General features: G+C 40.2%; 1 protein-coding gene across 11 annotated transcripts in view; it reads right to left on the bottom strand.

The window, feature by feature from the left end:
* ARID1B (AT-rich interaction domain 1B) overlaps positions 1-14,098 on the bottom strand; it is a 347,348-nt gene that overhangs the window by 298,230 nt on the left and 35,020 nt on the right. For all 11 annotated transcript variants that reach the window (XM_080998325.1, XM_080998335.1, XM_080998331.1 and 8 more), the window contains exon 2: positions 13,658-13,852. In XM_080998325.1, the coding sequence (XP_080854451.1) occupies positions 13,658-13,852 (195 nt within the window). The remainder of the gene's footprint in view (positions 1-13,657; positions 13,853-14,098) is intronic.

Below are 14,098 nucleotides of genomic sequence, written 5' to 3'. Positions count from 1 at the left end.
GTGAAGCTATGAGGGGACTGGATTGGTCACTGTGACTGAAGGCTTCACAACCTGGTAGTAGAAAATGAAACCAAATCATTGGGCAGGCAGCAGTACATAACTCAGTGGTACAACACATGCTATCGTGAACTCCAATTCAATCTCTGCTATCTCCATTTAAAAGGGTCTCTAGTAGTATGACTGAAACACATATTTAATCAAGACATGAGAGCTACGACCAGTAAGAACAGAAGGACTGGGCTACAATAGCCAATGGTATGACACAATGGCAGTGTTCACACATCATAGTTAGCGGTCCATCATGAATGTGCAGGTGGATCCTGCTTTGCTCATCCCCCAGTACAACTGGAAGCAATGAACTATTATTCCCAGCTCAGCATTACATCCCAGCCAGGGATCGTGGTTTGTTTGGATCGAGAAAACGACAAACCCCAGATCAGATGTAATGCTAAACCAGGGACTGGGAACTATTGCTCCTGTTAGGGGGGTAATGTGAAGCCTGGAGAAAAATGGGAGCCATCTCTGCAGTTAGAGTAAACCATTAATGATGCTTTGCTGTGGTGTGCAGACTAGGCTAGCATAAGGCATCTCTAGACTAGTATTAGGCATCTTAGTACTGTATGTCAATTTTTAGGTTCTGTCAGTCGTACTTCAAGGCGGGTTATCAAATCCAATTATTTGGCAATATGTGCAGCAACAGACACTTCAGTGTGTCTGTAATGTTGACTGGTACACCAACAAAAACTTTGGTAGCATTTTCATTCCAAGAAATTCTCAGCTGATCTTTCCTTTTTTAGATTTATTTAAACCAGGAAAAATCGGTCAAGTTAAATCAGGAAATTCAAAGAATACAATGCCAACAAGGCCTTAAGTACTTTACACTGGATTACATCCAATATTTATTTCCTTCTGTTTTACACACTTCCCCTGAGAATCTTCAGGGGGGTTGCTGATTACTGAAAAATTATTGTTTCAGTACAGAGTAGGGTATGATAACAAATTGATGACTTTAACACTAGAGTGATATTTAGTTACAACAGATTGTGGACACGCAGTGAAGTGTAGAGACAGATTAAAAAGGCACAGGGGTTCTATGCTGAACCATATTCTAAAGCTCCCTTTCCCTTTGATCCCCTGCCAGCATTTCAAACACATAGGCAGGCATGCACAAATGTAATAAGTCCATTTCCCAAAAGCCTCCTTCACTCCTGTCCACTTTATACTGCCTTTCCCTTGAAATTTTCTACATTACTGACAGTATTCCATTCATCATTCTAGCTGTGTTATCGGTATTGTAAATTTTCTTACAGCTTGGATCATCGTAAACACTCCCTGTTGTGTGATGAAGAAGCAGTCACTATGGCTGGGTTTCAAAAAGGGAATTTGGAGCATCCAAGAATTTGGGGCATGCTTAGCTTGTTTAATGTTCTTTCCAATTAAACAGTAGAGAATGTACCATATAACAAACTATTTTTAAAAGTCCCATCAGCTTCAAAGGTAGCTTGATATGTTGCATTCATCCCAGCCGATGTTCTGATATTCTGTTTGTTCTGGAATTTTAAAAGGAGTCCAGCCTATTGAGGTCAGACTGCCAGTTATAGAAATATTAACTTGTGGTCTTTATACTGAAAAAAATAATACAATTACACTACAGAACGCACCCTATCCAACTACCCAGAAAATTAATCTGCAAAAGTTGCTAGTCCATAAAACTTTACTAGTTCACTTTTTTCTGTGTATGAACTCAAATGGTTAGTCTAAAAATAATGCATATCCTCATGTATAGTATCATTCATGTGAACATTAACACGCATCACACATGTATTACTTCAAAACTCTTACAATTTGGCAGTTATATGGAAAACTACAATTCATGGAGCACTGCATAAACTAAATAGTGTTGTCATCAACATAGATTTTGGAAAAGTAAAAAGTATAACTAGTAAACTAGAAGCTTGCGTAAAACCTCATTTTAGTCATACAATATTTACCTCTACAAGAGAGTTAAGGAAGCAAATTTTAACCTAGTACAGTGGTACCTCGGGTTACATATGCTTCAGGTTACATACGCTTCAGGTTACAGACTCTGCTAACCCAGAAATAGTACCTCAGGTTAAGAACTTTGCTTCAGGATGAGAACAGAAATCGTGCTCCGGCGGTGTAGCGGCAGCGGGAGGCTCCATTAGCTAAAGTGGTGCTTCAGGTTAAGAACAGTTTCAGGTTAAGAACAGACCTCCGGAACGAATTAAGTACTTAACTCGAGGTACCACTGTATGGCAGAGCTGTACATCTCTATCCCCACCATCTCACCTGTTCACTTTTCCTTGCAATGAGGGTGAGATGAAAGGTAGGGAAGGAAGAGTCTGACACAAGGCATTTTCCCTATCTTTTTCCTTCCCAGGCACAGCTCCAGGGAGAAAATGTAATCTGAGCACAGCCAGTTTAGAGTATCCAGGTCATATCTATTTTCTGAGTGACAGTGCAGCACAATTCTGGGTCAATGTAAGGAATAAGAAGACTATACCCTTCTATATGGTCGTTCGAGTATGTTAAAACGTATATTACACTATGGAGGCAGGAGTTGGAAGGTAAAAACTTAATTCTTTTATGGATTCTAGACCTCAGCCATTTACACTAGTATTAGATTTAACTAACTCTACATTTTTCATATGTTGCTCACAACCAGGTCAGAGATTGCACTGAACACACAGCAGTTCAAAACAATGCAGTAATAAAAATGTGTACATTTAATTCAAATTCACTGTAAAAAATATCCGCGGCTAATCACAAATTGTTCTATCAGCCTCCATATTTCCTCCTTGTTTTGTTTTAAAAACAAAGCCATGATTCAAAATGGAAGCCCAGTACATAAACTGCAAAATGACTGGCAAACTTTTAGCCGATCAAATTATGTGTAAGCAAAGGCATTCTTTCCCGGTGGTAGGCGGCCGCATGCCAAGGAACTATGTGCTAGAACTTGTCCTGTACTACCTGTTCAAAGGAAACTGCGCAAGAATATTTCAAGCTCTGACACATACTACTTTGTGCAAAAACATCCACAGGAGTATTACAAAAAGACAGCAGTGATGTTTCAGCAAACCCTGTGTCAAAGGAAAATGCTCCCCTGCATTTTTATCAGCAAGCAAAAAACGAACCATCATACCTTACATAAAACTGTATCACTAACACCAATACCGCAAAGTTCCTCTGGCCCTTGCATTTTGGATTCTAGCTCTGCTCTGTACGGATGGAAGTGAAACCTGCAAAGTTGATACCACATCGTGTGCTGTTCCCTGAAAGTATACATTAAACCCATAATTTTGCTTTTCTCCTTTGGAAAGGTTTTATTTTAAACAAAACTTTTCTGTCTTCTCTTAAGGGCTGCCTTCTGTTATGCAGCCTTGGCTTCTTAGATTTTTATCTTTTAGGAAAGAACCTGGAACGAATTACAGTGGTACCTCCAGTTGTAGACGGGATCTGTTCCGGAGGTCTGGTTGGATCCCGAGGTTTCCGCAACCTAAGGACTCCTTCTGCGCATGCGCAGACCACTTCTGTGCATGTAAAATACTTTTGGGTTTGCCGTCGAAGTTTATATAACCAGAGGGTTATATAAATGGAGGTACGACTGTATTTCAAATCTAGACCACAAAATTAAGATAAAGGTAAATGTTGAGGTTAAAAGGAAAGGGGGTACAACATATAAACAGTAAAGGGTCTCCTTAACACCATTTTAGAAATAATAATAATAATAATAATAATAATAATAATAATAATAATTTTTATTTATATCCTGCCCTCCCCAGCCGAAGCCGGGCTCAGGGCGGCTAACAACAATCAAATAATCAAACAATCAAATAATCCAACATTCTAAAAACATTTCATTATAAAAATTAATTAAAATCAAATTAATGGCAACCGTTAAGCAAAATTCTGTGCAGGTTGCCAGAGGAGGGAGTCAGGCTGCACCCTGACCAAAGGCCTGGTGGAACAACTCTGTCTTGCAGGCCCTGCGGAAAGATGTGAGGTCCCGCAGGGCCCTAGTCTCTTGTGACAGAGCGTTCCACCAGATTGGAGCCGCGGCCGAGAAAGCCCTGGCTCTAGTTGAGGCCAGCCTAACCTCTCTGTGGCCTGGGACCTTCAGGATGTTTTTATTTGCAGACCGTAGGTTCCTCTGTGGGGCATACCAGGAGAGGCGATCCCGTAGGTACGAGGGTCCTAGGCTGTATAGGGCTTTAAAGGTTAAAACCAGCACCAGAAAGCCATCTGGGGGAAATTCCAGGCCCACACAATCACAATTTGACAGGAACAAAAATATTTTATTTTGCATGAAAGATGTATGGACAAAACAAAATCGAGCAAAACCTTGTATCTAACATACAAACAAAGTTGAAAACCCAAGTTTGTGTGTATATATGAACATCTAAACATTTAATGCTGATTCTGAAGTCTAAGATATTGGGGAACCGATGCACCAGATACCAAAAAAACTGTGTCATCCCTGCTACAGCAGTGTAAGAACAAAACTACACTTTTTACACCACCCACTATCCTCCACACCCACCCATCCTGCTGGGAAGGTTTTTGTTTTTTTCTTTAAATGGGCCTACTTTTTATGTTGGAGCCCAACTGGGGGGAAACAAGCTGGAAAAAATGTGTATTTCCACAAGAGAACTAACAGGCAGGGGAAGAGTCCAATATCAGATTGGGATTGCATCCTAACTTGAGTATTTAGAAACTATAAAAAGAAAATTTCATTGTGAAAGATTAGCACCTGGAACTGTAACACTGGTAGCTAAGTATTTGGAATCCACTTGATTCAAATAAGTCTAACAATATTTATACCTTGTACTTTTTAATTACAATATTTTATTAAATGTTGTTTCCATGCACACCAGCAGCAGATATAACATGAAAACAATGTAAGTTGAAATGTAATTTGAGTATGAATTTTCAAAAGGTTCAATATGACAAACTTCTGAAAACAAATATGTTGTGTATGGTATGTTCGGTGTTTTCCTTTCTTTTTTCATTTTATCTTATTTTATGTGGATGCTGGCAAGCCTGATCTGTGAAATGTATAAAATAAGTGAAAAAGGGATACAATTTGCTCTTTTCACATATCACAAACAGATCTCACTTATTTTCCCTAGAGCACACTGCTTCAAATTGAAGAGTGAAATTTGTTTTCTAATGTGGATTATGATATGTTTGAGCTTGCAAAATATTTAATAGCATGTCTGACACCTATTTATGATTTAATCCTTAAATCAGTAAGTAGAGTAATGTTGCCAAAACAAAACAAAAAGGGGGGGGGGAGAAGAGGATATAAAAACCTCTGAAATAATATTGAAAGCCTGGAGTCCCTGGGACTTTAAACTAATCATTGAAACTAATCAGAGTTAGCCTAGTTCAGCATAATGACAAACTCCAATAGTTTTCACCAAAAGAAGAGCCTTCTGTCTTCTCACAGCAACACCCTAGAGCAGCCTTCATCAGTTTAGTCCCCTGCAAGCTGGGGCTGCTGAAGAGCTGCAGTCCAAAACATCTAGAGGGCACCAGGTTGGCCAAGGTTGCCCTAGAAGGAGAGGGCAGGGGTAGCTTGTGAGAGAGGAGAGGGAGCTGCTGCCCATGAATGTAGCACTAAATTGTGCATTAATGTCATATCTGAACCAAATCTACAGATGCAAATCAGAACAGCATAACAACCAAAAGTGCCACTTACAGCATTATGCGCAAACCACTTTAAAATGCAATGAGAAAACGCACCACCGCCACATCCACTCCACCTGCTGCTTTCTTTCTTCCCTGTAATCCTACACCCTCCTCATTTATGGTGAGCAGCAGGGGGACAGGAGGATCTTAGTGCTGTCTGAATGTGGCCTTTCTTCTATTTTCCTGGTGTTTCCACACCTGATAATTTCCTCATTTTATGTAACCTTCCACACAGTGTAAAAGCTACTTCTGGAAATCTAGTGGAAGCTTAGTGCTCATGACAGTGTTGTTTTCCTGGGGGGCGGGGGGGGGATTCCTTTTGCAACCTTGTTAACTCAGAAAATCAGTTTTGCATTGTAATTTCACATGACAAAATCTGAGGTGGTATCCTGGTGTATGGTTCTTTCCCACCGTTTAAAATTTAGTTGTGACATGGTGGTTTATTGATTTTTAAAAGCCACAGTTCTGTAACACAACAGATAGTGCAGTGTAAAAGGAATGTTAGAAATTGGGACAGAAGCACTAACATTATTTCCAAGAAAACTAACACAATAAACCCCAAATCTGAATGGAGTCTTAATTTAAAACCTGACATCCACCATAGCTCCAGAAGTGGTTATATGGTGCCCCAGTTGCCAGCCCACACTATATGGCTCTTCTTTTACAACTGAACATGGGCCTTTGAATACAAGCAAGCCTGGTGCCTTTGAAATATAGATATTTAACACATCAGCTAATGCATTATTGAATGCATACGTCTGAAGACACAGAGGCAAACTTTGGTCTCAATGCCTTTTCCAGAAGGTATTGTGTCATCCAGCTGAATAAGCTTTGCTCTCCCAATGCAGCAAGCATTTTCTGTTTAGCCTACAATTTCCGACATCATTGTAAAGATAGAAATCATTATAATGTTTCTATTTTCCATAATAATGCAATTGTGCTACTTTAGGGATTTTCTTCAGTAAACATTGTCGGATGACCACTGTTAAGATGTAGAGCTAAGCTACCATAAAGTTTCTTTCTTGTGTCAAATTTGATTCTGTGATTATCCATAATCTATGCTCACCTCCCTCTATAGAGTGAATTATACTTAATGGAAGGGATAATTCTAAAGGAGACAATACAACATAAAGTCTTATCCTGCTATGAGAAGTCTTTTTCAATTTAGTCAATGAGGCTTAGCATCAGACAGAAAGGGGGAAAAGACTGAACATTTCCCAGCAGTACAGCATACAAGCATACCCCCTACTTAAAATAATCTTACTTATACATAAAAATGTGTAAGGCTATGTGAATGCTGACTTCTAAACAAGACATAGGACAACTTCATAGCGTTATGGGGCAATCAGCAAAAGTGTAAAAAGTGTTAAAAGCAAAGATTCCCCATCCAATCCCCAAGTTAGCATTTTATATGTTTAAAAAACTTGTGATAATTACATCGGTATTCCCATAGGGCCTCTGTCACCTCATTCACTGGACACTGGACACCCTACAGTGGTTTAAGATTTCTTAACCCTAGCATGCAGAAGCGCTTGCAAGGGGCATGCTGTTCCAAGAAAACTTGCAGCATCCTAGGATGGCTATAGGGAGCCGAAGATCCCTTTGGGGCATTAATCCTAGCATTTGGTGTTTTGGGTTTTTTTTAAGGTAAACAGTCCCATTTTGGGGTTACAAGGGAAAAGGTAAGACTCTGGCTCTGTTGACATGAAAACACTGTGCTTGGCATTGCCAATCCCCCATAAGTTGCTTCCTCTGTGCCCATATCTGCCTTAAGAAAATACTTGCACTGTGCAGTGCAACATCAGTGTTTTTCACTGCCTAAAACTGCGATCAATAACTATGCTAATAAAAAGACCTTTTGATCTTGTCCCTTGGTTTACTGTTAGATGGTCACTTCTGATAAGAACTGTCTGCAGGAGATGTGAATCTCCCCTCATTTCATTTCCACAACCATTGGCATTTGACCTGAGCATGTGTCTATTTAAAATTTAAAAACATGCACACATGGGAAATGGGTGGCTAATTTGCATACTCATACAGCTACAGTGGTGCCCCGCAAGACGAATGCCTCGCAAGACGGAAAACCCGCTAGACGAAAGGGTTTTCCGTTTTTGAGTTGCTTCGCAGGACGAATTTCCCTATGGGCTTGCTTCGCAAGACAAAAATGTCTTGCGAGTCTTGAGATTTTTTTTCGCTCCCCCCCTTTTTTCTAAGCCGCTAAGCTGCTTATAGCCTTTCAGCAGCTAATCCGCTAAGCCGATAAGCCTTTAATAGCCGCTAAACCGCTAATAGCGCTAATCCGCTAAGCCGCTAATAGGGTTGCTTCGCAAGACGAAAAAACCGCTAGACGAAGACACTCGCGGAACGGATTAATTTCGTCTTGCGAGGCACCACTGTATTCTGAAACAATGTCATTTAGTATGGATGCAGTATGTGCTCATGCACTCCCACCTCTCCTCTCCTCTTCCCCTCCCCCCCAGCCAGGAGGAGCAGCTAGCCAGCATTTAGTTTTACAGAATCTCATCTTGTCCTTGCATATATACCAGCGATCATGACTTATCAAAAACTATGCTTAGTTTAACAAGCCTTCTTAATAACCTATGGTTTGAAGTTAGCTTATTTTTGTTTTACTGACCAAAGTTTATGATAACCCACAATCGCTGGTTTGTAAACAATGACAAACTGAGATTTGGTGAAAGTGAAACTAAATGCTGGAGAACATCTTCATTGGCTAAAAGGTGGAGCAGAAGGGTGCACACAAATTTGAGGGTTTAAACCAGGCTTCCTCAAACTCAGCCCTCCAGATGTTTTTGGCCTACAACTCCCATGATCCCTAGCTAGCAGGACCAGTGGTCAGGGATGATGGGAATTGTAGTCTCAAAACATCTGGAGGGCCGAGTTTGAGGAAGCCTGTTTTAAACTCATTCTAACTTGTGTACATAGGGTTACACCATGGTTTAGCATTACATGTAAACACAGGGTATGCGACGCAATTATATATTTACACAATAGGATGTTGCTCTTGTCAACTACACAAGGGCTGATGCGTGCCAATGTGTTATATATTTTACTCAACAATATAACTAATTGAAGATGCACTTTCTTTGGAACACATTTCAGGTAAGGGGGACTGCTGATCTTTTGAGAAAAGTGTGCATCTTTACCCACTTTCACAGGATCCAGCTGAGCTGATATGACTGACAAATAATTTTATTCTGTTGAATGGAGTTTAGGAAAGGAGGCCTTTCATCCTGATGAATCTGACTGACACCTTCAGACCCTGCTCAAAGACACACTGGCACTGCACAATTACTGTGCAGACAGGTTCTAATGAACCTCCTTTAATAAAGAAAAGCACTGTAGTATAAATAAGAAGTTTTTTAAAATATATATATATTTATATATATTTAACAATACTTCCATGGGTGAAATTTCAAATTCTATTGGTTTCAAGGCCAGCAGCATAACTGTGCAATGTACTGAAGCCTATAAATATATTTGGCCTGATTTTCAGAGCTGTTGAATATTCATTACTTCTGACTGTATCAATATACATTCAGATCCTTCACTGATTCTGAACAGTTGTCCTATTAATTTATATTTAGTATTATTCCTTTGTATTTCTGGGGGAATGTAGTCACCTAGGATTAGGGTGACCACACTAGGGCAGGGCTCCTGTACCTTGAAGAGCTAGCTGCTTTAGACATTATCTAGATGTGACCATGGCACTTCTTGGAAAACACATTGTACTGCACAGTGGTAAAGTAGGAAAGGGATTAGTGTTTTAAAGACGAGAAGAAGTAGTCTTATTTCCCTCTTCACACGTGTTTGCCCTTCAGTTGCCTCACTCCTGGTTGTGTTTCCTTTGAAAGGGCTCACTTCTTGTTTCAGAAACTGAAACACATCTGTGGTGAAAAGCATATCAGAGGGGAGTGGCTGAAGGGTTCGACATCTTGTTAGATCATCCACTTTAAACATTCAGAATTTTCAATTAGAATTTCTGCCTTTAGGCGGTACATAGTTCCGCTTTGCAGTGGAGCATTGGACCTCCCCTCTTTTTGTCCTTGCAGATTCTATCATGTAGACGTGCAGGCCTTTGGTATTCTTACAAAATGGCTATAATGTTGTTTTCCAAGTACACTTTTATAAAAATATTTCTGGGTTCCTTCCATACATATCCAAAATTAAAAAGACCCAGAATTTCATTTGTAAAATACACGTATGGGCAAATCTGTTTGAAGAACATGTCATGAAATATCAACATTTTCCTTCTTAGAGCAAAGTATAGTACAGGGTCATCAACTTGTTTGGACATATGGGCTCAGTTTCAAACCACAGTAACTGCTAGAGTGCTGGTGGTGGAAAACTCATTCTGAATCGGACCAGACACAGGTTAGAGCTGAACGTCGAGCCTACCAAGTGGCGATAATGATGGCGAAGAGGACCTTCTTCACCGCCTCTATTGCATCTGCAGAAAACAGCAGCAGGAGACTCTTTCAGGTGTTTCACAATTTAATGGAACCACCCCCACCATTGGGGCATGGTGAGGACCCCAATATCTCCTGCAATGATTTTGCAAAGTTTTTTTGCCGATAAAGTCGCCCAGATTCATAAAGAGATAGACTCCACCGTGGGAACAGGGCCGGGGCGGGAGAGTGCCAGAGTCCTGTCTAGTCTAGTCAAGCTTTCTCAGTAGTGGCGCCCGCCCTGTGGAACGCCCTCCCATCAAGGTAATAAACAACTATTTGACTTTTAGAAGACATCTGAAGGCAACTCTGTATCGGAAAATTTTAAATCTCTAATTTTTACAATTTTTTATGTTCTGTAGGCCGCCCAGAGTAGCTGGGGGAACCCAGCCAGATGAGTGGGGTATAAATTATAAAATTATTGTTGTTATTGTTGTTATCATTGTGGGAACCATATATGTTGTTGTTGTTTAATCGCTTAGCCGTGTCCGACTCTTTGTGACCCCATGGACCAGAGCATGCCAGGCACCCCTGTCTTCCACTGCCTCCCGCAGCTTGGTCAGACTCATGTTTGTCGCTTCAAGAACACTGTCCAACCATCTCATCCTGTCGTCCCCTTCTCCTTGTGCCCTCCATCTTTCCCAACATCAGGGTCTTTTCCAGGGAACCATATATAGAGTATAACCAAACCACACACTACAATCTGTTATATTGGCTGCCATATAAAGTTTCTAATTTCAGCAGGGGAGGAGGCCCAGTGGGTATATATGTGCCTTCAGCTATTGGCAAGCCATGGTATGGTAGATCTGCGAGGTGGAATAACTTCAATTCACTGGCGGAGGAAGAGGGGGGTGGGGGAGCACACCGCCCCCGGCACCACGATCCCAGTGGGGTGCCATCTCGGCTGGAGCCCCACTGCGCTGGGTGCCATGCCCCTGCAGGCGGCGTGCCACACCCCTGGGATGCACGCCACGCCCTCGGGGCATGCGCCAGCCACACCTGTGCGTGCTCTCCGCCCCCGGTGCCACTGCTTCCATTTCCATTCAACTCAGCATTGATCTTTTTCTGATATTCCACATAATTCTGCTGAATAATCTCATGAATCAGGGAAAGCTGTACCTGATTTCCTTTCTCAAAATCAGCCAGTTTACATGCACAATTGATAAAATGATACCTTCTTCATCACATCTTATATTTCTAGCTACATATCTACCAGATATTTAGCCTTATAAAGGATGTAATAAATGGTAATAGCAATAATAATTATAATAATAATTTTAAAGCTCTGAAGAAATAGGTTGACAGCTACCAATGTACTGTATGTCTTCAATGGCTCCTCCTAGGTATCCCGTCTTTCAAGAGCAGGGCAGCCCCCTGGCTAAGAAGGGAGAGTTTTAAAAGTTTCTGCACAAATCACATTTTGTTGCATGGTTCCACTTATCTGATATAATGCCTACAGCCACAAAAACATACTGAACTCAACAAAGAGGGCTTTTTAGAATCAATCCATAACAATCTGAGCCAACTTACCACTTGGCTTTATTCAAAGACAACTTGCTACCCTGGCAATTTAATTGACAAACCCATATTCTTGAATTTTGGTCCTTTACAAAAAGGCAATAATATGCATGCTAAATGAAAAGAACTGGATTCAGATTATTAGAGGTTCACAAACGAAACACATGAAGCGCTGGAGGTTGTCCAAAGTGAAATCATTTCTAGGTGTTGATGTCCATTCAATAAAAATTCAATGTAGTAATTATCTCCTTACTGCTTCCCCAAAGAGTTTTAGTAATCATAACCATAATATTTCTTAGCCAATTATATTAATGCCGCAAAAAGACAGACAGGGCCAGCAGCCAATCACTGTGCCAGATCACTGCCTTCAGATGGATACTTTACAATTAGCCTACAATTCGCAAGTGAAAAATGCAACACTAATCTTAAAATAACAAACAGTAAAAATCCTTTTAAAAAATAAAGAGTATGCATGGTTAAACATGTAGCACCTCTAATTAAATTATAGAGTGAAGACTCTTATCCTCTTTGCTTCCAAATAACAGGTAACAGTCAGTTCTAATAGCTCTAGTAAGTTACACCAAAATTCATTTCACGTCACTATTCAACTAAACAGCTCATCTCTAAACAAGTAAGGCTCCGTTACTGCAACCCTGCCAACTAAAATCCACACTGAAGGGTTCAGTTTGCTCCATAATCACATGCAACTTTCTCTGTATGGTAATATAAGCTTATATTTATGCAACACATGTGGTCCATGTTTTCAGAAGATGAAACACAATACCTCAGCAAAACTGTGAATGTATAGTTACAGGCTAATTAGCCACTTGTTGAATATTCCATGCCAATGTAACAAATATACTTTCCAGGCAGGTCATTATTTTCATCTTTGTCATATTTAACATCAAATAATAAAAGAAAATTAATTCTAGTTAGCCACGTGTAGAGACAAAATGGTGTTTTCTCTTCATTATCAAAAAAAAAGGCCTTGTGCTTATAACAGAGCAGAAGCTTCAATAACAAGCCTGATCAGAGATTTGCCGGCATAGTCTCTGGGTAGCCTTCATCTACTATACCCATTCAAAAAACAATGACTGCATCCTTGCTAATATATGCTGAGTATGTAAGTAATTAACCCTCTGAGATATGGCAGAGAAGAAGTTGTCATCAACAGGAAAACCTAACTTGACTAGAAGAGATCCATGCAACTTACATGATCTCTGACAGGTGGGGGGAAACCTTTGCACTTTAGTGAGTGGGATGGATACAAACACACACGGGGGGGGGAGAGAGGGAGGGAGAGAGAGAGAGAGAGAGAGAGAGAGAGAGAAAGAGAGAGAGAGAGAGAGAGAAGAGAGAGAGAGAGAGAGAGAGAGGGAGAAACTGACACAATACATACTTATAAAGTGTATGCAAAAATGACATTGATAACAATTATCTGAACAAAAACAGGGTGATTTCTCACTCTGAACAATACTGTTCTTATTTCAGGAAACTATCAATAGCAGAAAAAGATATTCAGCTACCATAAGAATTGCTAATGACAAAAACGAGAGCCTATAGACCAAAAATAAAGATTTTTTAATGAATTCATCAACCATGATGCTAACAAAGGAAATACAACACTGAAGACAGAGATAAAAATATAGATATAAATAGCGAAAACGGTTATCCCCCAGCCTATAAAAAATACCTTGCTCTCATATGGAATATTTTTACTCTTTCATTTATTTCTTCATTCAATTTATATCCTGCAGAAGCTCAGAGCAGCAGACACAGCAAAGATAAAACATTGAAAACACAGCTACTAAAAACTTCTTAAAATTTACTAAAACACAGTTAAAACATTTAAAAAACATCTCGGGGGGCCTGTTGCAGCCTAAGTATTATGAAACTAAAAAGATTGCGGGGCAGGAAAAGGAACTGAAGAAGAAAAGTGCAAACAAAATCTCTTCACAAACCTGTTGCTGTGGATACTGCATTCCCCCCATGGAACCTGGAGTCCGGGATTGCATTGCCATTGGAAAGCGCTGTTGTCCTGGAGGTCCATATGACTGCCCTGGGTATGGACTGCTTGTCTGAGTCTGGGAGTGAGGGCTGTTGCCCACTGCAAACAACTGAGGCCTTTTCATTACCATTGGATCCATTGGGTTGCCCTATTGATTGAGGGGAAACATAAAATAAATGTATAAATATATCATATGAAGCCTTTGTGCATTTTCAGCATGTCTTCATTCTGAAATGAAATCTGCTAAATGTCTTTCGACACACACACAGAAATGGTAGCTTAATTTCAGCCTCTGAAATACAATTCAGAAGAAAATTTAGTCATAAGGTTCCCTTGCCAGATACATAATGGTGAAGCTCTTCAAGTGCACACTTGGCAATGAGAAGAAGCCATT

The sequence above is a fragment of the Podarcis pityusensis genome, assembly GCF_964106645.2.
Source record: "Podarcis pityusensis genome assembly, chromosome: 3".
NCBI classification, from domain to species: domain Eukaryota; kingdom Metazoa; phylum Chordata; class Lepidosauria; order Squamata; family Lacertidae; genus Podarcis; species Podarcis pityusensis.
Note: the sequence above shows the minus strand (reverse complement) of the source record. Positions and strands in the feature narration are given on the sequence as shown.